We start from the raw sequence: 25,208 nt of genomic DNA, 5'->3' as shown, positions 1-25,208 counted from the left end.
GTCTACTCCAATGCAGGTTATAAAACCTGTGATAGATAAAAGACAAATTAACAACCTCAGGCCTATTAACAACTTAAATGTTGATTATTAACCTTCAATCATTTAATAGCCAATAGACTATAACAAAGGAATATCTGATATAACTGCAGAAACTCAGTGTGGATTCCTAGCAGGTGTTACATTTCAGCAGAGGCAGTTGGACCCAAAAGCAGACTCAAGACGGGCCAGTAAAATGAGGAAGGGATTGTTTTTGCAGGGGGGAAGGGGGAAGATGGCGAGGCAGGCAGGTGTGGCTGATGAGAGCAGGCAGGCAGAGAACCAGTTTCTGGAACACTGTGAAAACAAACAGTTACTTAAGAGCAACAACACAAAGAAATAAGGCCCAATCCCATGTCCCACCCTACAAGTGTAAGAGGCTGCAAGGGCAAGCCATCAAGAAATGGTTGATGATATAAACCAGGTGTGTAATATACTCTCTGCTTGCATTCCTCTGATTTCATGTGTTATTATGTTCCATCTTAAATCCTTAATGTTTCTCTGTAAATTGAATATGCCAGGCTGAACAATCATGAGCCGTTCTCTTTGTTTTCCTTTTTTTAAGTCTCCGGCTGCCACTGGTAACCCTGTGTTTAACCTCATAACCTTTTGAACTGTGGGTCATTCCCTTACACAAATTCTGCAGAATTGCAGTCTTAAGGAAATACTTCATTAAGGGTTCAAAATGTGAGATCACTCTTAAACACTCAACGATTGGAAAGATTTGAAAACCTTCCTGGACTTTGAGGCGCGTTCCCCAAAGTCTGGAGTATAGACTGTATATAGAAAGTGGACGTAGTCTTCGAGACGTCACCCATTGGTTTGTGGACTGTTATTTTGAGATTTAAGTTCGGCGATTTTGGCTGTGGCCATCTTGGCTTTTGTGCAACCACGGAATGAAAGAGACCATATTTGAACTGCTGAGGAGTGACGTAGAGACGCCGAATGATGTAGTCGTAAATTGTATTTGAAAAACTTTTACCACCATTTTATAATAAAAGGGGTTTTGGTTAGTCTGTTAAAGAGGGTAGTTTCAATGCATTTGACTTAGAATCAATGAATGTATTGAAACTTAAATGGCTGAAACATTTTATAACTTTAATGCAAATATTTCAAACCCTATGACTGGAAACCGTCTTGTTCTCTTACAGTATCAGTATGTCAAAATTGAGTCAGATGTGCAGTTCTGCAGCTGGTAATAATACAAACACAAAAGAGTGGAAAAATAATTATGCAGAGTTTTCAAAGGATAGAAAGTATAAAGTGTCCAAAATGCAAATACTCAAGTAAAGTAGCAGAATCTTTAATACTGGATTTTTTACCTGCTCAAGCAACGCAGCTCTAACCGTCACACACCTGAAGGAGGACTTCAGGCCTGTGACTGACAGGAAGAGAAAACTGAGACAAGAGTGACACCTAGTGGACAATAACAGGACACAACAAATGGGTCCAACCACACTGGTTATGAAAAGATCGATAGTAAGCTCAATTAACCCCCTTATAAAACTTGGTGGAAAGTGCTAAATTGTCTTGTGTGGACATGACTATGATGGCCCGATACACCCTGACATTTGTAGATGCATATTTGGATCCAGGCCAAGGAACCTTTACGAAGCTCAACCCCATTTTAAGGGCACTTCAGCCATTATTCAAAACTAACTTTTGGATTGCATGTACAATGTTAGTAAGTAAGCTTATTAGTAGGCTATATGATATATATAGCGTAATATTTCATTTGGCGACATATCTCTTCATACCAACACATAGGACCATGTGTTGGTATGAAGAGATATGTTGTCAGGTCTTCATTGTGGGATTTTAGATGGAATTATTTGGCTGGAATTTTTTCCACTATGCTATTGGTGATACATTGGACACAGCCAGCGCAGTGTCTCCTCTCTCACTCGCTTGCAGTTGATCTGTTGTGAGAGTAAGGTTCAATGTGATATATCTATGGTATGTTTGGATTGCATCATCACATTTTCTTGTATGAATATTGTGTGGCCCCACCAAAATTTTCATATAAAAATCCCCACTGATGAGAGGTAGGGTCATTTTCTCAAAGACCTGCATAGAATCTGACTTCTTTTTGCAAACTGAGGAGACGCCCCCTGATGGCCCCTGAGGGGAATGCAAGGGGAATTGTGGGTAATTCCCCCAGAGGCAAATAACTTCTTCCAGGCTCTTCCATCACGAGACGAGATGCAATTGTCAAACAATCTATTAAAATTAAAATTAAAAGAAATGGTTGAGTAAAGTTGTGTTATATAGTATCTACTTGCGTTCCTCTGATTTCATGTGTTTTTATGTACAATATTAAATCCATAAAGTTTCTGTGTAAATTTAATATGCCAGACTGAACACCCATGAATCATTCTCTTTGTTAACCTTTTTTTTTTAACATCTTCGGCTTCCACTGTAACCCTGTGTTTAACGTCACAACCCTTGGAATTGGGGATAATTCCCTTACACAAATTCTGCTGAAATGCATTCTTAAGGAAAGCGTTCATAAAGGGCTCAAAATGTCTGTGAGAGATCCCTCTAACACTCTGGGATTTGACAGTGGGACAGAACTAAACCTTAACAGACTTTCCTGGAACGCCCCTTAAAGTCTATGAGTGTGGAGGTTTGGATTGGGAGCTTTGCAGAGAGCGCGTGCTACCACTGTAGCAGACTGAATGACCTGGCAATAAGTGACTGGAGAACTGGGGTATATGTACAGAGCCTGATGAGATGAAGGTGTGCTCAATCAGCCAGCAACCAGGAGGAGGGAGGGGGGAAGCTGCCGCACTCAAAGCCACCGGCACACACCACACACACACACACACACACACACACACACACACACACACACACACACACACACACACACACACACACACACACACACACACACACACACACATCCCAAGATTCTGAACTTATAGGAATGTGTTCTAATGCTTCTGGTTTAAATTTGAATGAACATGAATGTAAACTATTAGCCATACACAAGTTTTCCTCTTCATCTTTTTGCATTACTTCTGTTCCATTCAATACTAAATATTATATTTTGAAATAAAATTCAGAATATGTGAACAGTTGACGTTATTTCAATTTTATAGAAAATTTGAAAAAAGGACAGTCCTTGATTAATAACTGCTTGTGGAGGGACATTTCTATCTTTGGCTGTCTTTGTATTCACAAAAATGTTCATCTTTATTATTCTGCTTCTTCATTGGCAGGTCCTAAATATCTGATCTCAAATGAATGATGTAGTCGTAAATTGTATTTGAAAAACTTACACCATTTTATAATAAAAGGGGTTTTGGTTAGTCTGTTAAAGAGGGTAGTTTCAATGCATTTGACTTAGAATCAATGAATGTATTGAAACTTAAATGGTTGAAACATTTTATAACTTTAATGCAAATATTTCAAACCCTATGACTGGAAACCGTCTTGTTCTCTTACAGTATCAGTATGTCAAAATTGAGTCAGATGTGCAGTTCTGCAACTGGTAATTATACAAACACAAAAGAGTGGAAAAATAATTATGCAGAGTTTTCAAAGGATAGAAAGTATAAGGTGTCCAAAATGCAAATACTCAAGTAAAGTAGCAGAATCTTTAATACTGGATTTTTTACCTGCTCAAGCAACACAGCTCTAACCGTCACACACCTGAAGGAGGACTTCAGGCCTGTGACTGACAGGAAGAGAAAACTGAGACAAGAGTGACACCTAGTGGACAATAACAGGACACAACAAATGGGTCCAACCACGCTGGTTATGAAAAGGTCGATAGTAAGCTCAATTCCCCCAAATGCCAAACTAGACATCTAAAGTCCCTAAATATGTGGTTATTAGTTCTCTATAACATTAAATATTCAGGACAAGAGAAGCATAACTTAAAGTTTTTGCGAAAATGTATCCTCATCCTCCTACCTCATGTAGGACTCCATGACTCAGAGAAAGAAGCTGATGGAATAAAATCAATTTCATGGCCGTAAAGCTTGTTACCCGCTACGTGAAAGGAAAGAAAAAACTGAATGTTTAAAAAGTTTAATTACACTGAAGGGACGTACGAAGTACAAAGACATATTTTACACAAGCTTGGCCAAACTTAACAATGTGAAATATCTTGCTCAACAGCTCTCTTATGAAACATGTTTCAGAGGCAGACAGCTCTGAACAACAATGTTTTATTTTTGATCTGCCGTTTAGTGACAGTCTTCTGTGTTTTTTCACCCTGCAATTTCTCAGAACACCAAAGAATCCTACATTTTACGTTTTTTCCCCTTCTATTGTTTTATTCCAATATTCCAGAATGCAACTCTGATACAATAATGAATGGCAACTTCATAATTAAACTCATCAAAGTAGCTGTTCATAATAAACCAGTAACAGAAAAGACTAAAAGATGTACACACATACACACAATAATCATTTAATCGTTTAACCAGATTATTGGAATATATTTATCCTCTCTGCTGTATTTGATCAGAAACTGTACAGACAAGTTTCAATGTTGACGTTGGCCTATCAGATGCTATCTAACCAAGCTCTTATGTTGGGCTAGTGCCAGCACATTCTTGGCTAGCATGTCAGAGGATAGCGTGCGAATCACAATAGACCAAACGATAAATCTTTATTTTATTGCACCTTTCGTACAGGTTAACAATCTGAGACCAATTCATCTGAGACAATGAAATGATGCAATGTAATAAAATAGAATGTAATAACAATAACATCAGTAAAACGGTATAAAATAAAAACTAGAACAATCCAACAAAATAATATAAAAATTATAACTTAAATTCAATAAAATAAGCGAATAAAATACTGCAAAAAATGTCGGAATTAAATATTGGCTATTTAAGTATTCATTACATACTTTTCTTTTCTTGGGAAAAAGTAATTTTTTTGGGGCCCCATTGGCAAAGCCCAGCGCTGTCTCGGGGCGCGGTTGCAGCTGGCTAACTTTCATTTTAACTTTCGTATAAACCAACTTGTTGCAAGTCACAACTTATTCATGCAGACCTGACGTGTAGTCCCACCATGCCAGCTTTAAAAGTAAGTAAGAAAGAAAGTATGTGAAATAGTGGTGGGAACAGTGTAGCAACACTGTTACTAAACACTACTGTCAAGATGGCGGACCTTAAGCTTGACCTTGAACCAGGACTTTGCAGGAGTACGAAGCGACTCAGTAACATTTTATCATAAGCTTTGCCACACTGAAAAATGTGAACTCAGTGTTCTCCTGATTGTGAAACACATTTTAGAGTCAGCTATCGGATGAAACAGGTACGCAGGTCTAGACAGACGATCACAGATTCAATTCACAATTTACAATTGTTCAGAGTTGTCAACATGTTGGAGAAGGCCTACGACCCTGTCCCTCGGGGAGGCCTGTGGGGGGTACTGCGGGAATAAGGCGTCTAAGTCTTAATTATTTGTACGAGGAAGTTGATTTACCACATTATCCACTGAGAACAGACTTCTCTTTTTGTGGGAAAAAGTATTTTTGGGCCGAATGGCAAAGCCTAGAGCTTTTTCTGGGGGCGTGGTTGTAGCAGTCCATTTTAAAAGTAATTAAGAAATAAGTATAAATGTTGTTTTGACTCTGTGACTACCTCCACTGCTGGCTTAATAGAAAATAGTATACAATTATTCCCACTTTACTAAAATAATATAAGTGAAAAAAATAATGTAAAAAAAAAACTAACATTCATCATCCAGGTCTATGAACCATTCTTAACCAAAGGCCTGGCTGAAAGGATAGATTTGAAGTTTACGTTTAAAGATTCCAGCAGCTTTCAGATCCTCAGGCCGACTCCCCAAAGATGCTAGTCCTGCACTTTGGAATTAAGGTAGCTCAACAACTAGCCCTGCAAGTATTATCACTACAAATGCATTTCATGGTGCTGCTTTCTGGTCTAACCAGGCTTTTAGGGTTCATAACACACAAACTAAGATTCGGCAAATTAAACTCCAACTAGACTCAGACTTTGAATAACTAGACACAACATGGAGGAGTGGAGCATTGAATATATTTTATTGTTGCCTATTACCATTTTGAGCCCTTTGAACAATCTCGATATGTGCCACAGAAAAAAACAAAAACAAAATTGAAAATATATATGTCACATAACAGCAAATATTTCACCTCAGCACCATTTCCCATGGATGTATTAAAAGGACCCTGTAGAGTCTCCTACTACTGGTGCTGTGTTTTTAAGTTGGTCCGAGTTTTGTTGTCATTGTGCACCCACTGAAGGATGTACTCTTGCACATCATTTCACACAAAGACTTCTAGCTAGTAAACAAATGGGTAAACCATAGAAATAAAACAGGAGTAGTACTAACATTCCCATTTGAATCAACACATCAGGGCGGTCGGAGTGGCGTCCACTTTTCAGCCATGGATTTATAAAGAGAGCGGGATACAACCTCCCAGCTTCAGTTATTAGTGCATTTTACAACTTTTAGGACCTAATGATTTAAATAAGGGCTATTAAAGTGTTGTACTCGGAAGCCGGCAAGTCAGGGACAACAGCATTGATATGTAGGATCAGTGAGCTTGTAGTCCCGCCATGTCAGCTGTCCCATATGAAGACCTTGATTCGACTCCGTGCCAACACCCGCTGCCAGTTTAGCGGCGGTACAACACACTTTATGGCCCCACTGACGTGTGTTGTCACCGTAACAACTAACAACAATCCCCATTTTCTTTTGCACTAATCAAATTACCACGGCAAACAGCTCAATGTCTGTTGTTGGCCTACTCCTTTTATATTAATATTTGGAAAACAATCATTTGAAAAGTTGTCTGCTTCTGATCCTAAACACAGACCTGACAAAGCATGAATTCAGACTTATTACAAATCTGCATAATGTTTTAGTTATTTCTGTATAGTTTTTATCTGTTTATTGGAAAATAATTTCCAGCAAAAACTGTTTATTTTGTTATTTAAAACTAGGCGACATGAGGTTTGCTAGATACATTGAATAGATTATGTTATTAAACCAAATACAACTGTGTTTGGTTTTCCAACAAATCGTGTACTTCCACAACATCCACAGAGCAACATTAGTTAGTATTATTTATGGTTGTTGTGTCTACATGGAGGTAAGCCCCTCCTCCTCTCCAGCACGTCTAGTGCGAGTGACACAAATAAAACAAATAATCCTGTGGTCAAAATACATTGCAAAAATGTGCTTTTGCGATTTTCTAGATTCACTATAGACAGGCTATTTGAAATTTAAATTTTCACATAGATTCAAGTTACACCTTTAGCAGTAGCAGTAGTTACCCCAACACCGCCAACCCAAGGAGATGTGCGCTTGCTCCATTCATTAGTACGGGTAATGCAAAATACTAAAATGTAAAATCCCCAAAACCAAAATGATAGAAATTTGAAGAAAGAAGATAGCATAATACACCTCTACATATACATCAAAGTCTATTTACAAGTCTCGGGTAGAACTACTGCATATGTGAAAAAAGTTGTATAAAGCTGCTCATCTTTGCTTTAGGGAACTGGCACAGGGCTACGTTAGCTGAAACTAGCATAACACAAATGAATAGAGCTGCATTGTGGGTTATGTGGGCGTCAGGTTTTGTCCAGAAGGAAGCATGTGTGGAATAAAAAAAGTGTATATCTCTGGTCCTGCATTGAGTTTAATCCTTTACTGTCCATCGTGAGTCAGACAATGCTACACTCAACGTCATGTGTCTGTCGTCATTGTCAATTGCTTATATAGCTAGGCTACAATACACAGCAATCCCCATTTTTGTTTTTGGCAAACATTGAGAAAATATCTTTATAACCAGGAAGTTTCTCGATGAGCTCTATGACTTGCTTAGAGTTCTTGGATTTATTTTTGAATAGGTGACAACGATTACTGCACTGTTCAACAATGTTCTTGAGGCTATCCTGGGTTTCTATATACTCCTGCAGATCTCCTTTCAGGTCTTCTCCGTGGGTCAGCAGGATGACTGTTCTTTCTCTGATCTTCCAGCCAAGCTTGTCCTCCAGCTTTTGTAATATTTCCTTCTCATCGTCTGTGAACCGGCCGAGCTGAAACACGAGTAACACCACGCATCGCCCTGCCTGACAGTACCTCTTACACTCCTCGAGCTGCTCCTGGGAGTCACTGACTTGCTCGTCAAAAAAGTCTGGAGTGTCAACCAATCTCACCTCCCTCCAGAATGGCTTGCTCAGTATTTGGACCTGACACTTTCTTGTGATCGGCATGGAGCTTGCCTCAGATCTAAATAGATATCTTGAATCTAACTTCCCAGCAGTCATTATGGTGTTTGCCGATGCACTCTTTCCAGTCCCACTTTTTCCCAGCAGAACAATGTTAAATGTGTTGTCCAACGTATCACAGGGACTTTTACCTGGAAGATACAGTTAGAGCAAAATGTCCAATGTTTTCAAAATAATTATTTTATCAAATGAGCCCAAACATAAATGCCTGCACAGTATACTTGCTGATAACCTTACATGTTTAAATATCTCAGCATTGTTTTGCCCTTGACTTCTGCTTTATTAGCTAAGGGATGCTGCAAAATACAGATATACTTTAAATTTGTCACAGTTTCTATCTTATTATAATCTGATATGTGATGTATTGCATCTATCGAAGCATACCAATGTGATGTTCAGGTGCTACTGCAGCAAAGGAATCTTGTGAGGTGGACGGAGTCATGGGGTTGGCACCTGTGAGGATGCAAAATACATACTGCTGTTTATAAAGAAAAACAATTATAACAAAAAAAATGCTTTTTAATTGCACCTGGCATTTTCCTCATAGCTAGCTTACTTTTACAAACATAGGCAGTGAGCTGAGATAAAATTTCATGATCAGAGGCGAAAGCACCCAACTTGCCCCCTTCTTCACTACATCAGCCCCTTTGCTTCATCTGAACTGCTTATTGGATGATCGAATGGCAATTTGGAACTCGCTCCTAACAATTTCTGTACCTTTACGAAAACAGCAATCCGACATTCGCAATCCGACCTCAAAGCATGATTGGCCAGCTGTGTGGAAGTTAGAAAGTAGCCAGATTACATTTTTAAATGTTTTATCCTTTACACAATTCATTCCTTCAGTTTTTGTTATCCAAAAAAACAAATGCCCGTGTTTTCAAAGGCCTATGCAATGAACTCTCCCTGCAATGAACAGAAGCACATGACTAATTATTATGCAAAACTACATCTTGGTCGCTATTTTATGTTTCCTACCATAGCAAAGGTATGACCCGCCCTACTCTGCCTCTGATTGCCTTACCCTGATATTCTTACTCTAGACCTAACTAATCTAATGCCTAACAAACCCAGCCAACAAAGGAAATGAGCCCTGTGCTTCTTTTTGTTGTATTTTTAGGAACAATTGGCTTTTAGAACAATGGATGTTTGTTTTGGGTTATTGAGCTGTCCGACACATGGGCTTTTGGTACAATGGGCCATTTTTTGGTCTATTGGGTTTTTTCGGAATAATGGGCTATTGGGAAAATGGGCTGTCACCATTTTACAACAACATACAATTAAAAGTAATTGAAACCAGATATTTACCCTCTCTCCCATGGTGATAGAGCAGATAGCCATCGTATCTGAAATAGACAATATACAAGATGATAGCAATAGAGAGATGTCCCAATCGGCTCTGGGGATACTTTTTGTTAATTCAAGTCTTTCATAGCTACTTTCTGAAATGTACTTTTTGGAAATTTAGAGCTTGATACTTCTCAAGTTTAATTAATTTTGCATACTTGAGTGTGCAATAAATTGTGATTAATTTGAACAAAATATATATATGGTCAGAATTGCTATATAGTAATGATGCAACTACCTTCTCTTCTCCAAGGCTGCCTTTCTTCTCATCACAACATCTTTACTGTAGTCCTTGTAGTCATACTGGAATGACGGATGGCCCGAACACCACTTCTTACATTCACTGGCCAGATTTTCATTGGTTGCCAAACGGGAGTTGAACCTTTGCCTCAGATGACCGAGTAAATGGAAGCTTTCGATGTCCTGTAACATGATGACCAGGTGTTTTGTGATATTTTCACCAAAGGTTTCCTGAAGTTTAATGATTTGAGCTGCAACTTTTTCCTCTTCTGAGTTTTCAGAATCTACCGCCAGTATGAACAGATCAGGACCAGGAACAGAATGTGCCATGAAGTCAATAATCATCTGGTCCGGGTACAGACAATCTTCTTCAAAGAAGTCAGGGGTATTGATGATTTTGAAAGCTTCGTTCATTTCCAGGACAAAGGTGTTTGATATTTCGTCAAAAGCACTAGCACTACTTAAGATAAATTTTCCAATAGTGTTTTTTAACTGGACCCTCTTTCCAAACAGAGCTACGGTTAACGGTCCTGGATATGCTGTGGACATAAAAAAAAAGTAAAATGTTTTAATTCACAATTTGGAAATATTATCCAGCAGACTAAGACTCAACATAGCAAACAAATACAAGGTAAACAGACTTTTTGAGGAAACTTTACAAGCAAAGGACAGACATTTTTCCCTCTGAGATGTAGTGAACTAAAAGTCTACATACAATTGAAATACTCAAGTAAAGTAGGCTACAAGTTCCTCAAAATTCTGCTTATGTATAGTACTTGGGTAAATATACTTAGTTATAATCCACTACTGCTAGGACAAGAGCACAAAGTTCTTCAAGTATCCAGCCTCTTAATTTTGCTCTCAAAGCCACTTTAATGAAACACCGTATTAGCATATAGAATCTCAGATGTGTCCAGGGGAAACTCACTACAGCAATCAACATGAATTTGAATATACAGTGGCAATTCGAGATACATAAGAGTGCCTTCATCATTTCAAGTGTTGATTGTAAAATTAAATATTATTTCTATATTTTTTTCAGATTTGAGTCTTGTCATGGACCTTTGTAACATGGCAGCCCCCGAAACCAAACTATTGAAAAAAGAGAGAAGAAATAAGCGTCACTTACGTGGTGGATCTCTTTTAGAATTCATTTTAACTGCTCAGTAGAGATTAGACAGCAGGAAGGTTTCACTGGAGTCTCTGGATCAGCTTTGGAGTGTGTCAGACTGAAACACACTAATAAAGGTTGATCCACCCAGTGGGTGGAGTGCTGAAAGCAGCTTCACAATCAAATAAAAAGTGAGCCCTACTTGCTCGCAATTTTCAAAAAGTTCAGGACAGAGAGAGATGGGTATCAACTGCTCCATCCCTGAAGGTGAAGTTTTACCTTCTTTTAAACTCATTTTAGCATATTGCAGTCATCACTTTTATTAATTATTTTCAGTGTTAATGTGATGTGTAATATATTTCTGTTTGTAGGTCCTCCACTGAGGATTGTGATGATTGGGAAAACTGGAGTCGGGAAGAGTGCTGTGGGTAACACCATCGTGGGTAGAGAAGTTTTCCACTCTTCTGCGAGTGCTCGGTCTGTGACGGAGAGCTGCAAAACAGAACGGGCCATTGGTGGCAGAGAGATCCACGTGGTCGACACGCCTGGGATCCTGGATACGTATAAAAGTGCAGAGAGCATAAAGAAAGAGATTGCAAAATGCATCCAGGTGTCCACTCCTGGCCCTCACGCTATCCTGCTGGTCATCCAGGTAGGACGATTCACCAAAGAAGAAGAGAACTGCGTGCAGGCCCTGGAGAAAATCTTCGGACCTGAGGCGTCTAAGTACATGATAGTTCTGTTCACGCGTGGCGATGATCTGCAGCACCGAACCATTAGGCAGTATTTGCAAAATGGCCACCCAAAACTTCGAGATGTGGTAAACAGATGTGGTAACCGCTACCATGTCTTCAACAACAAGATAAGATGGAAAAGGACTCAAGTGGCGAAGCTGATCAAGAAGGTCGACGAGATGGTGGCGGCAAATGGAGGACAGCACTTCACTGAAGAAATGTATCAGGAAGCAGAGCACACTTTGAAGGAGAAGAAGAATTACATAGACCCAACAGGCCAACAGGTTTACAACTACACCTTCATGGCCGAGTTGTTACAGAAAGTCATTCTGTTTCAGGCCGTACTCTCTGCTGCCTCTCAGGACAACCTTGACAACCTGGACCCCTCCGTCACAGCCTCCTAACCCAACACGATGCCTGCCGTCTGATGGAAACAGCCCTCAGTTTCTTTCCAGATTTCTGCTCATTTGATACAGAACATCTAAATGATTTTTGAAAATCTGGGTGTGATATTAACTTTTTGTAAAACCCACCACAGTGGCTGGCAGAGCTCATTAGACATAAATTGTAGAAACTGAACCTGTAATTGTAATCAACTCAATGAATTATTCTTTGATGGTGATTGACTTGGAAAATTGATCAGTGACAGTTTTAATAGTTAACTATGTATCCAGTTAAAGCACCAAAGTATCTACTTTCAGGTTTTCCAGCATATTGATTTGCATCTTTTTTCTTGGTTCCATATGTTTTTAAATTGAATCTCTTTTTGGAAGATTAGGTCAAATAAGAGTTGCTGTTATAAATTAAATGATTGATATTTTTTTGGAAACACAATAAATATATTTGTAGTAATGTAAAGGTGTGGGATTAACTGTTAATAAGGTCTCTATTGTCTACTAGTTATGTTTTTTCATGAATCCTGTGCATTTTTTAATCAAACCCTGCTTTCAACTGTTTGTGCAAACAGTTCATAAGTTATATCGAAAATTAATGTGAAAAAGATGTCAGTCTCTTGTCAGAGCTGAAATGTTGCCTTTGACCAAGTTTTTTATTCCCTATGTAATTTTTTTAATGCAATTTAACAAAATGAACATATTCTTTATGTGAATATCCTACTATTTCTTTGGGTGTGTGCTGATTGTCATGAGATGTTGGTTTTATCTGAGCAGATGTAAAATGTGACACATCCTGCTGAGCAGCTCTGGTTTCCCCTACATTTACAGAAAGTCAGATCACTTCCTTCAACTTTTACCGCCACACCACATGCTCCTGCATTCCAAAGATGTTTTTTTCATTTTCCAACCTTTTATGCTGTAGCAGTAATAATAAACCAGTAACAGAAAAGACTAAAAGATGTACACACATACACACAATAATCATTTAATCGTTTAACCAGATTATTGGAATATATTTATCCTCTCTGCTGTATTTGATCAGAAACTGTACAGACAAGTTTCAATGTTGACGTTGGCCTATCAGATGCTATCTAACCAAGCTCTTATGTTGGGCTAGTGCCAGCACATTCTTGGCTAGCATGTCAGAGGATAGCGTGCGAATCACAATAGACCAAACGATAAATCTTTATTTTATTGCACCTTTCGTACAGGTTAACAATCTGAGACCAATTCATCTGAGACAATGAAATGATGCAATGTAATAAAATAGAATGTAATAACAATAACATCAGTAAAACGGTATAAAATAAAAACTAGAACAATCCAACAAAATAATAACAATAAATTATAACTTAAATTCAATAAAATAAGCGAATAAAATACTGCAAAAAATGTCGGAATTAAATATTGGCTATTTAAGTATTCATTACATACTTTTCTTTTCTTGGGAAAAAGTAATTTTTTTGGGGCCCCATTGGCAAAGCCCAGCGCTGTCTCGGGCAGCTGGCTAACTTTCATTTTAACTTTCGTATAAACCAACTTGCAGCAAGTCACAACTTATTCATGCAGACCTGACGTGTAGTCCCACCATGCCAGCTTTAAAAGTAAGTAAGAAAGAAAGTATGTGAAATAGTGGTGGGAACAGTGTAGCAACACTGTTACTAAACACTACTGTCAAGATGGCGGACCTTAAGCTTGACCTTGAACCAGGACTTTGCAGGAGTACGAAGCGACTCAGTAACATTTTATCATAAGCTTTGCCACACTGAAAAATGTGAACTCAGTGTTCTCCTGATTGTGAAACACATTTTAGAGTCAGCTATCGGATGAAACAGGTACGCAGGTCTAGACAGACGATCACAGATTCAATTCACAATTTACAATTGTTCAGAGTTGTCAACATGTTGGAGAAGGCCTACGACCCTGTCCCTCGGGGAGGCCTGTGGGGGGTACTGCGGGAATAAGGCGTCTAAGTCTTAATTATTTGTACGAGGAAGTTGATTTACCACATTATCCACTGAGAACAGACTTCTCTTTTTGTGGGAAAAAGTATTTTTGGGCCGAATGGCAAAGCCTAGAGCTTTTTCTGGGGGCGTGGTTGTAGCAGTCCATTTTAAAAGTAATTAAGAAATAAGTATAAATGTTGTTTTGACTCTGTGACTACCTCCACTGCTGGCTTAATAGAAAATAGTATACAATTATTCCCACTTTACTAAAATAATATAAGTGAAAAAAATAATGTAAAAAAAAAAAGGTCTATGAACCATTCTTAACCAAAGGCCTGGCTGAAAGGATAGATTTGAAGTTTACGTTTAAAGATTCCAGCAGCTTTCAGATCCTCAGGCCGACTCCCCAAAGATGCTAGTCCTGCACTTTGGAATTAAGGTAGCTCAACAACTAGCCCTGCAAGTATTATCACTACAAATGCATTTCATGGTGCTGCTTTCTGGTCTAACCAGGCTTTTAGGGTTCATAACACACAAACTAAGATTCGGCAAATTAAACTCCAACTAGACTCAGACTTTGAATAACTAGACACAACATGGAGGAGTGGAGCATTGAATATATTTTATTGTTGCCTATTACCATTTTGAGCCCTTTGAACAATCTCGATATGTGCCACAGAAAAAAACAAAAACAAAATTGAAAATATATATGTCACATAACAGCAAATATTTCACCTCAGCACCATTTCCCATGGATGTATTAAAAGGACCCTGTAGAGTCTCCTACTACTGGTGCTGTGTTTTTAAGTTGGTCCGAGTTTTGTTGTCATTGTGCACCCACTGAAGGATGTACTCTTGCACATCATTTCACACAAAGACTTCTAGCTAGTAAACAAATGGGTAAACCATAGAAATAAAACAGGAGTAGTACTAACATTCCCATTTGAATCAACACATCAGGGCGGTCGGAGTGGCGTCCACTTTTCAGCCATGGATTTATAAAGAGAGCGGGATACAACCTCCCAGCTTCAGTTATTAGTGCATTTTACAACTTTTAGGACCTAATGATTTAAATAAGGGCTATTAAAGTGTTGTACTCGGAAGCCGGCAAGTCAGGGACAACAGCATTGATATGTAGGATCAGTGAGCTTGTAGTCCCGCCATGTCAGCTGTCCCATATGAAGACCTTGATTCGACTCCGTGCCAACACCCGCTGCCAGTTTAGCGGCGGTACAACACACTTTATGGCCCCACTGACGTGTGTTGTCACCGTAACAACTAACAACAATCCCCATTTTCTTTTGCACTAATCAAATTACCACGGCAAACAGCTCAATGTCTGTTGTTGGCCTACTCCTTTTATATTAATATTTGGAAAACAATCATTTGAAAAGTTGTCTGCTTCTGATCCTAAACACAGACCTGACAAAGCATGAATTCAGACTTATTACAAATCTGCATAATGTTTTAGTTATTTCTGTATAGTTTTTATCTGTTTATTGGAAAATAATTTCCAGCAAAAACTGTTTATTTTGTTATTTAAAACTAGGCGACATGAGGTTTGCTAGATACATTGAATAGATTATGTTATTAAACCAAATACAACTGTGTTTGGTTTTCCAACAAATCGTGTACTTCCACAACATCCACAGAGCAACATTAGTTAGTATTATTTATGGTTGTTGTGTCTACATGGAGGTAAGCCCCTCCTCCTCTCCAGCACGTCTAGTGCGAGTGACACAAATAAAACAAATAATCCTGTGGTCAAAATACATTGCAAAAATGTGCTTTTGCGATTTTCTAGATTCACTATAGACAGGCTATTTGAAATTAAAATTTTCACATAGATTCAAGTTACACCATTAGCAGTAGCAGTAGTTACCCCAACACCGCCAACCCAAGGAGATGTGCGCTTGCTCCATTCATTAGTACGGGTAATGCAAAATACTAAAATGTAAAATCCCCAAAACCAAAATGATAGAAATTTGAAGAAAGAAGATAGCATAATACACCTCTACATATACATCAAAGTCTATTTACAAGTCTCGGGTAGAACTACTGCATATGTGAAAAAAGTTGTATAAAGCTGCTCATCTTTGCTTTAGGGAACTGGCACAGGGCTACGTTAGCTGAAACTAGCATAACACAAATGAATAGAGCTGCATTGTGGGTTATGTGGGCGTCAGGTTTTGTCCAGAAGGAAGCATGTGTGGAATAAAAAAAGTGTATATCTCTGGTCCTGCATTGAGTTTAATCCTTTACTGTCCATCGTGAGTCAGACAATGCTACACTCAACGTCATGTGTCTGTCGTCATTGTCAATTGCTTATATAGCTAGGCTACAATACACAGCAATCCCCATTTTTGTTTTTGGCAAACATTGAGAAAATATCTTTATAACCAGGAAGTTTCTCGATGAGCTCTATGACTTGCTTAGAGTTCTTGGATTTATTTTTGAATAGGTGACAACGATTACTGCACTGTTCAACAATGTTCTTGAGGCTATCCTGGGTTTCTATATACTCCTGCAGATCTCCTTTCAGGTCTTCTCCGTGGGTCAGCAGGATGACTGTTCTTTCTCTGATCTTCCAGCCAAGCTTGTCCTCCAGCTTTTGTAATATTTCCTTCTCATCGTCTGTGAACCGGCCGAGCTGAAACACGAGTAACACCACGCATCGCCCTGCCTGACAGTACCTCTTACACTCCTCGAGCTGCTCCTGGGAGTCACTGACTTGCTCGTCAAAAAAGTCTGGAGTGTCAACCAATCTCACCTCCCTCCAGAATGGCTTGCTCAGTATTTGGACCTGACACTTTCTTGTGATCGGCATGGAGCTTGCCTCAGATCTAAATAGATATCTTGAATCTAACTTCCCAGCAGTCATTATGGTGTTTGCCGATGCACTCTTTCCAGTCCCACTTTTTCCCAGCAGAACAATGTTAAATGTGTTGTCCAACGTATCACAGGGACTTTTACCTGGAAGATACAGTTAGAGCAAAATGTCCAATGTTTTCAAAATAATTATTTTATCAAATGAGCCCAAACATAAATGCCTGCACAGTATACTTGCTGATAACCTTACATGTTTAAATATCTCAGCATTGTTTTGCCCTTGACTTCTGCTTTATTAGCTAAGGGATGCTGCAAAATACAGATATACTTTAAATTTGTCACAGTTTCTATCTTATTATAATCTGATATGTGATGTATTGCATCTATCGAAGCATACCAATGTGATGTTCAGGTGCTACTGCAGCAAAGGAATCTTGTGAGGTGGACGGAGTCATGGGGTTGGCACCTGTGAGGATGCAAAATACATACTGCTGTTTATAAAGAAAAACAATTATAACAAAAAAAATGCTTTTTAATTGCACCTGGCATTTTCCTCATAGCTAGCTTACTTTTACAAACATAGGCAGTGAGCTGAGATAAAATTTCATGATCAGAGGCGAAAGCACCCAACTTGCCCCCTTCTTCACTACATCAGCCCCTTTGCTTCATCTGAACTGCTTATTGGATGATCGAATGGCAATTTGGAACTCGCTCCTAACAATTTCTGTACCTTTACGAAAACAGCAATCCGACATTCGCAATCCGACCTCAAAGCATGATTGGCCAGCTGTGTGGAAGTTAGAAAGTAGCCAGATTACATTTTTAAATGTTTTATCCTTTACACAATTCATTCCTTCAGTTTTTGTTATCCAAAAAAACAAATGCCCGTGTTTTCAAAGGCCTATGCAATGAACTCTCCCTGCAATGAACAGAAGCACATGACTAATTATTATGCAAAACTACATCTTGGTCGCTATTTTATGTTTCCTACCATAGCAAAGGTATGACCCGCCCTACTCTGCCTCTGATTGCCTTACCCTGATATTCTTACTCTAGACCTAACTAATCTAATGCCTAACAAACCCAGCCAACAAAGGAAATGAGCCCTGTGCTTCTTTTTGTTGTATTTTTAGGAACAATTGGCTTTTAGAACAATGGATGTTTGTTTTGGGTTATTGAGCTGTCCGACACATGGGCTTTTGGTACAATGGGCCATTTTTTGGTCTATTGGGTTTTTTCGGAATAATGGGCTATTGGGAAAATGGGCTGTCACCATTTTACAACAACATACAATTAAAAGTAATTGAAACCAGATATTTACCCTCTCTCCCATGGTGATAGAGCAGATAGCCATCGTATCTGAAATAGACAATATACAAGATGATAGCAATAGAGAGATGTCCCAATCGGCTCTGGGGATACTTTTTGTTAATTCAAGTCTTTCATAGCTACTTTCTGAAATGTACTTTTTGGAAATTTAGAGCTTGATACTTCTCAAGTTTAATTAATTTTGCATACTTGAGTGTGCAATAAATTGTGATTAATTTGAACAAAATATATATATGGTCAGAATTGCTATATAGTAATGATGCAACTACCTTCTCTTCTCCAAGGCTGCCTTTCTTCTCATCACAACATCTTTACTGTAGTCCTTGTAGTCATACTGGAATGACGGATGGCCCGAACACCACTTCTTACATTCACTGGCCAGATTTTCATTGGCAGTTGCCAAACGGGAGTTGAACCTTTGCCTCAGATGACCGAGTAAATGGAAGCTTTCGATGTCCTGTAACATGATGACCAGGTGTTTTGTGATATTTTCACCAAAGGTTTCCTGAAGTTTAATGATTTGAGCTGCAACTTTTTCCTCTTCTGAGTTTTCAGAATCTACGGCCAGTATGAACAGATCAGGACCAGGAACAGAATGTGCCATGAAGTCAATAATCATCTGGTCTGGGTACAGACAATCTTCTTCAAAGAAGTCAGGGGTATTGATGATTTTGAAAGCTTCGTTCATTTCCAGGACAAAGGTGTTTGATATTTCGTCAAAAGCACTAGCACTACTTAGGATAAATTTTCCAATAGTGTTTTTTAACTGGACCCTCTTTCCAAACAGAGCTACGGTTAACGGTCCTGGATATGCTGTGGACATAAAAAAAAAGTAAAATGTTTTAATTCACAATTTGGAAATATTATCCAGCAGACTAAGACTCAACATAGCAAACAAATACAAGGTAAACAGACTTTTTGAGGAAACTTTACAAGCAAAGGACAGACAGTGTTTTGTTAACAGCATAACATTTTTCCCTCTGAGATGTAGTGAACTAAAAGTCTACATACAATTGAAATACTCAAGTAAAGTAGGCTACAAGTTCCTCAAAATTCTACTTATGTATAGTACTTGGGTAAATATACTTAGTTATAATCCACTACTGCTAGGACAAGAGCACAAAGTTCTTCAAGTATCCAGCCTCTTAATTTTGCTCTCAAAGCCACTTTAATGAAACACCGTATTAGCATATAGAATCTCAGATGTGTCCAGGGAAACTCACTACAGCAATCAACATGAATTTGAATATACAGTGGCAATTCGAGATACATAAGAGTGCCTTCATCATTTCAAGTGTTGATTGTAAAATGAAATATTATTTCTATATTTTTTTCAGATTTGAGTCTTGTCATGGACCTTTGTAGCATGGCAGCCCCCGAAACCAAACTATTGAAAAAAGAGAGAAGAAATAAGCGTCACTTACGTGGTGGATCTCTTTTAGAATTCATTTTAACTGCTCAGTAGAGATTAGACAGCAGGAAGGTTTCACTGGAGTCTCTGGATCAGCTTTGGAGTGTGTCAGACTGAAACACACTAATAAAGGTTGATCCACCCAGTGGGTGGAGTGCTGAAAGCAGCTTCACAATCAAATAAAAAGTGAGCCCTACTTGCTCGCAATTTTCAAAAAGTTCAGGACAGAGAGAGATGGGTATCAACTGCTCCATCCCTGAAGGTGAAGTTTTACCTTCTTTTAAACTCATTTTAGCATATTGCAGTCATCACTTTTATTAATTATTTTCAGTGTTAATGTGATGTGTAATATATTTCTGTTTGTAGGTCCTCCACTGAGGATTGTGATGATTGGGAAAACTGGAGTCGGGAAGAGTGCTGTGGGTAACACCATCGTGGGTAGAAAAGTTTTCCACTCTTCTGCGAGTGCTCGGTCTGTGACGGAGAGCTGCAAAACAGAACGGGCCATTGGTGGCAGAGAGATCCACGTGGTCGACACGCCTGGGATCCTGGATACGTATAAAAGTGCAGAGAGCATAAAGAAAGAGATTGCAAAATGCATCCAGGTGTCCACTCCTGGCCCTCACGCTATCCTGCTGGTCATCCAGGTAGGACGATTCACCAAAGAAGAAGAGAACTGCGTGCAGGCCCTGGAGAAAATCTTCGGACCTGAGGCGTCTAAGTACATGATAGTTCTGTTCACGCGTGGCGATGATCTGCAGCACCGAACCATTAGGCAGTATTTGCAAAATGGCCACCCAAAACTTCGAGATGTGGTAAACAGATGTGGTAACCGCTACCATGTCTTCAACAACAAGATAAGATGGAAAAGGACTCAAGTGGCGAAGCTGATCAAGAAGGTCGACGAGATGGTGGCGGCAAATGGAGGACAGCACTTCACTGAAGAAATGTATCAGGAAGCAGAGCACACTTTGAAGGAGAAGAAGAATTACATAGACCCAACAGGCCAACAGGTTTACAACTACACCTTCATGGCCGAGTTGTTACAGAAAGTCATTCTGTTTCAGGCCGTACTCTCTGCTGCCTCTCAGGACAACCTTGACAACCTGGACCCCTCCGTCACAGCCTCCTAACCCAACACGATGCCTGCCGTCTGATGGAAACAGCCCTCAGTTTCTTTCCAGATTTCTGCTCATTTGATACAGAACATCTAAATGATTTTTGAAAATCTGGGTGTGATATTAACTTTTTGTAAAACCCACCACAGTGGCTGGCAGAGCTCATTAGACATAAATTGTAGAAACTGAACCTGTAATTGTAATCAACTCAATGAATTATTCTTTGATGGTGATTGACTTGGAAAATTGATCAGTGACAGTTTTAATAGTTAACTATGTATCCAGTTAAAGCACCAAAGTATCTACTTTCAGGTTTTCCAGCATATTGATTTGCATCTTTTTTCTTGGTTCCATATGTTTTTAAATTGAATCTCTTTTTGGAAGATTAGGTCAAATAAGAGTTGCTGTTATAAATTAAATGATTGATATTTTTTTGGAAACACAATAAATATATTTGTAGTAATGTAAAGGTGTGGGATTAACTGTTAATAAGGTCTCTATTGTCTACTAGTTATGTTTTTTCATGAATCCTGTGCATTTTTTAATCAAACCCTGCTTTCAACTGTTTGTGCAAACAGTTCATAAGTTATATCGAAATTAATGTGAAAAAGATGTCAGTCTCTTGTCAGAGCTGAAATGTTGCCTTTGACCAAGTTTTTTATTCCCTATGTAATTTTTTTAATGCAATTTAACAAAATGAACATATTCTTTATGTGAATATCCTACTATTTCTTTGGGTGTGTGCTGATTGTCATGAGATGTTGGTTTTATCTGAGCAGATGTAAAATGTGACACATCCTGCTGAGCAGCTCTGGTTTCCCCCTACATTTACAGAAAGTCAGATCACTTCCTTCAACTTTTACCGCCACACCACATGCTCCTGCATTCCAAAGATGTTTTTTTCATTTTCCAACCTTTTATGCTGTAGCAGTGGTGGAGGTAAAGATCGTTGAAAATAAGGTTTTACATGTTAAATTCCACCACAAACTTAGCTTTGTCTGGATCACAGCTTCTAAACTTATAAACCGACCTAAATACAGTATCACAGTCAGTTGTATTTACTGCATAACAATGTTTGTGATTTATGGACTGCTGCCTGGTGAAAATATTATTAGCAAATTATCTGATATCTGGGAAGTTATATTTCTAAGCCAAGGATTAGTTGTATGTCCTGTCTGAAATATACAGTAGGTACATGGAGCATGATGGTGTGTGACATGGATGAGACACGGGGACACTCTGTACGTCTCTATTTTTTACCACCAGCACCATATGCTCCCAGTATATCTGTCAATTCCAACAATGTCTGCGCTGTAAATTGGTTGGCTAAGGATATCTCATGTATATATGAGTATATGGGTCATACATTTGTACATGCTGTTCCGGCTCCTATTAAGTGTCTGTTTCGCTAGCTTCATCCCCCTCCCTGATATTTGTTTAAGTAGGTGTCAAATCTGAATTTCAAACTGTACACTCAAATTTTAAGGTACAATTGTTTGAAACTTTTTGTGCAAAGTGGAAACACTTTTCATAATTTACCAAAACTTATAGTCATAGAAAAGTATTAAAATGTTTTTAGATAATAATCATAATTTTGGTTTACTGTCTATCTTGTATTTTGTATTTATTGCCCCATCATTTTTGCAATAACAATGCCATTCTTGCATTTGGCGTGGCATTTAACGCCCTGTAGTCCCTACACAAGTATGCTTGAATATGCTATGCTTGCTTAGCACAAGTGGCCTAGAATAAAAACGAACACAGGACTCTAAACCTGGAGACCAATGTTCATGTCCCGAAGTGTTGTTGAGTAATTATGAAGCCACGCTAGCGATGTTATTGAAGTGCTTTCTGTACATGCGTTACATTGTTTACATTTGACTTAGTTTATGAACTTATTTTAAGCACAACCATGATGTTTTTCATCAACCTAGCTAAGTTGTTTCCTTGCCCAAACTTTCCTGCATCTGTTTAATGGTAAAGAGCAAAAAAAAGCTATCATGGAAAGTAAGTAATAATAAAAATAATGTGACTGGTAAATCTAAAGTCTGATAATGTTTTTAGGTAATATCTCATAATTTTGATTAACTTACTATCATGTTATTTTGATTTATTGTCCCATAATTTTGACTTTGTAACTTGTAATTTTAATTGACTTACTATTTCATGGTTTGGATTCACTCATTTGCTTGTATTTTTGATTTAAATATTGCCTTTATATTTTGATTTACTTGCTTTCTCATTCTTTTATTTGCTTTACATTTTTATAATTTTGACTCCACTTGAGTATTTTCTTGTCATTCCTTTAGCGCCTCCTAATTTTCATTATTTGGACATACATGGAGTGCTTACACAGGTTTGCCTGGTGAAAGACATTGATTGCACAGTTTCAGTTTTTATCAAACACACATGAAGAATATCAATATCCGCCTCCTGGTGTGCAAAAGTGAAATTTGATCCATAGGCACACTGAAGGTTAGCAGTTAACTTGGACACCAGAGCTCATACATGAGCTACATGTGCTAAAATGGATTTTGTGTCATGACCCTTTGGACAGCTTTGGTAGCTGAACAGATTTACTGGGAGGAGTGATGAATAGCTGGACAAGTGACAGAAATTTGTTTTTTTGTTTTTGTTTTTACAGTCGACACTGGCCTTGAAGAAGGGAAGCTCAGGGTGAAGCTTCTGTATCCGACAGCAAAAACAATTTCCATCTAAATTTCCCCACAGCTATTTAAAGTTGAAAATGCCAATCACATACATGTTATATTACATTTGAGTTTATACATTAACTCACATAGGTTTAAACTTGTATTTTGTACTTTTGTTTGAGTAAAACATTAGTCAAGTAACATTGAATCTAGCTAAGTTGTTTCGTTGCCCAAACTTTCCTGCATCTGTTTAATGGTAAAGAGCAAAAAAAAGCTATCATGGAAAGTAAGTAATAATAAAAATAATGTGACTGGTAAATCTAAAGTCTGATAATGTTTTTAGGTAATATCTCATAATTTTGATTAACTTACTATCATGTTATTTTGATTTATTGTCCCATAATTTTGACTTTGTAACTTGTAATTTTAATTGACTTACTATTTCATGGTTTGGATTCACTCATTTGCTTGTATTTTTGATTTAAATATTGCCTTTATATTTTGATTTACTTGCTTTCTCATTCTTTTATTTGCTTTACATTTTTATAATTTTGACTCCACTTCAGTATTTTCTTGTCATTCCTTTAGCGCCTCCTAATTTTCATTATTTGGACATACATGGAGTGCTTACACAGGTTTGCCTGGTGAAAGACATTGATTGCACAGTTTCAGTTTTTATCAAACACACATGAAGAATATCAATATCCGCCTCCTGGTGTGCATTGATTCACTTTTGACTTTGTACATGTGAATACTGTGGATGAAGCAATTCTACTTTTTGACACAAAAGATGGTCCACATGTCTTTTGGGGGCTGGTGAACTGGAGGAGACATCAGGTCTAAAAACCTATAATGTGAGCAAACAGTGAGGGGAGGTCAAGGGTCAGAGGTCACTGAGTCCTGACTGGAGGTGTCCCCTTAGAGACGCAAGAAATACTAACCAGAGATGCCATTTCAATCCTCTGTCATACCAGGAGACATTGTCATCTGTACATGTCCAAACAACATTTGTTCACATTCACTTGAAAGCACATTCCAAATAGCTTTAATGGTAATAAAACAAGACTTGAGCTTGAATCAAATGGCTGATTGCAGTACTCTGGCAGAAGAAAAATGAAGTCATCGCTGGCTGATGTCACCATGTCGGAGTTTCAGGAGGGCGTGCGGATGACATTCCCCGCATACCGCTCTATATCTATCTCAGGCCATAGCCTGCTATACTTCTACAGCAGGATATGTGAGTCTCCGTGAGAGCCATATATATACACCATAAAAACCTTAAACCTCCAACAACACATGGTCATATTTGGGTTTGGGGAACAGCAGCAGACCACAGCAGAAAGAGGGACTATCTCTGACTTTGATGACTGGATTTATTCAAACCTCTAGTAAACAATATTTTGGTGCTGCAAGCAGTGAATATTCATAATAAGGTGTCTGTTAATGCTTCTGACAAACACTTTTGTGAGTCTGATTTCCATATTGTATGAAGTCTAACCACTACCTCACTTTTCCCACAGTACCTCATAAGGAAAAATGTATTGTTACTGTTTAGGACTATATTTTTGCTTTCAAGTTCCATTATTACGCAATTAACTACAGAAGGTAAGGATAATTTGCCTGGAACATGCATCAACTTTAAAGTCCAATGAAAAGGTGCAAAGTGTAAGATGTGGCCAGAATGTTAGTTTCAAACATTCCAAAAATGAACTTCATCAACAGAATATGAAGAGGTTACATTGTTGACATTATGTCAAAGACATCTATGTACTACACCCCAAGACTCAATTTTGCACTTTGTGATTAAATATT

The 25,208-nt window shown here is 38.3% G+C and overlaps 2 protein-coding genes and 1 long non-coding RNA gene across 3 annotated transcripts; all 3 read left to right on the top strand.

Annotated features, from left to right (window-relative positions):
• The first annotated feature begins 366 nt into the window (after positions 1-366).
• LOC129102729 (uncharacterized) lies at positions 367-19,641 on the top strand. The gene is made up of 3 exons (XR_008531719.1): positions 367-460; positions 18,772-18,875; positions 19,554-19,641. It is a non-coding gene; the product is annotated as an uncharacterized LOC129102729 (long non-coding RNA).
• On the top strand, positions 11,176-12,244 carry LOC129102728 (GTPase IMAP family member 7-like). Its single transcript, XM_054612988.1, has 2 exons — positions 11,176-11,250; positions 11,355-12,244. The coding sequence occupies exons 1-2, from the start codon at positions 11,223-11,225 to the stop codon at positions 12,119-12,121; spliced, it is 795 nt and encodes a 264-aa protein (XP_054468963.1). The 5' UTR covers positions 11,176-11,222; the 3' UTR covers positions 12,122-12,244.
• A 198-nt stretch (positions 19,642-19,839) lies between the features above and the next one.
• Positions 19,840-20,883, top strand: LOC129102701 (GTPase IMAP family member 7-like). Its single transcript, XM_054612948.1, has 2 exons — positions 19,840-19,889; positions 19,994-20,883. The coding sequence occupies exons 1-2, from the start codon at positions 19,862-19,864 to the stop codon at positions 20,758-20,760; spliced, it is 795 nt and encodes a 264-aa protein (XP_054468923.1). The 5' UTR covers positions 19,840-19,861; the 3' UTR covers positions 20,761-20,883.
• The last annotated feature ends 4,325 nt before the right edge of the window (positions 20,884-25,208 follow it).

This window comes from Anoplopoma fimbria, chromosome 14, assembly GCF_027596085.1.
Source record: "Anoplopoma fimbria isolate UVic2021 breed Golden Eagle Sablefish chromosome 14, Afim_UVic_2022, whole genome shotgun sequence".
Taxonomy (NCBI): Eukaryota; Metazoa; Chordata; class Actinopteri; order Perciformes; family Anoplopomatidae; genus Anoplopoma; species Anoplopoma fimbria.
Note: the sequence above shows the minus strand (reverse complement) of the source record. Positions and strands in the feature narration are given on the sequence as shown.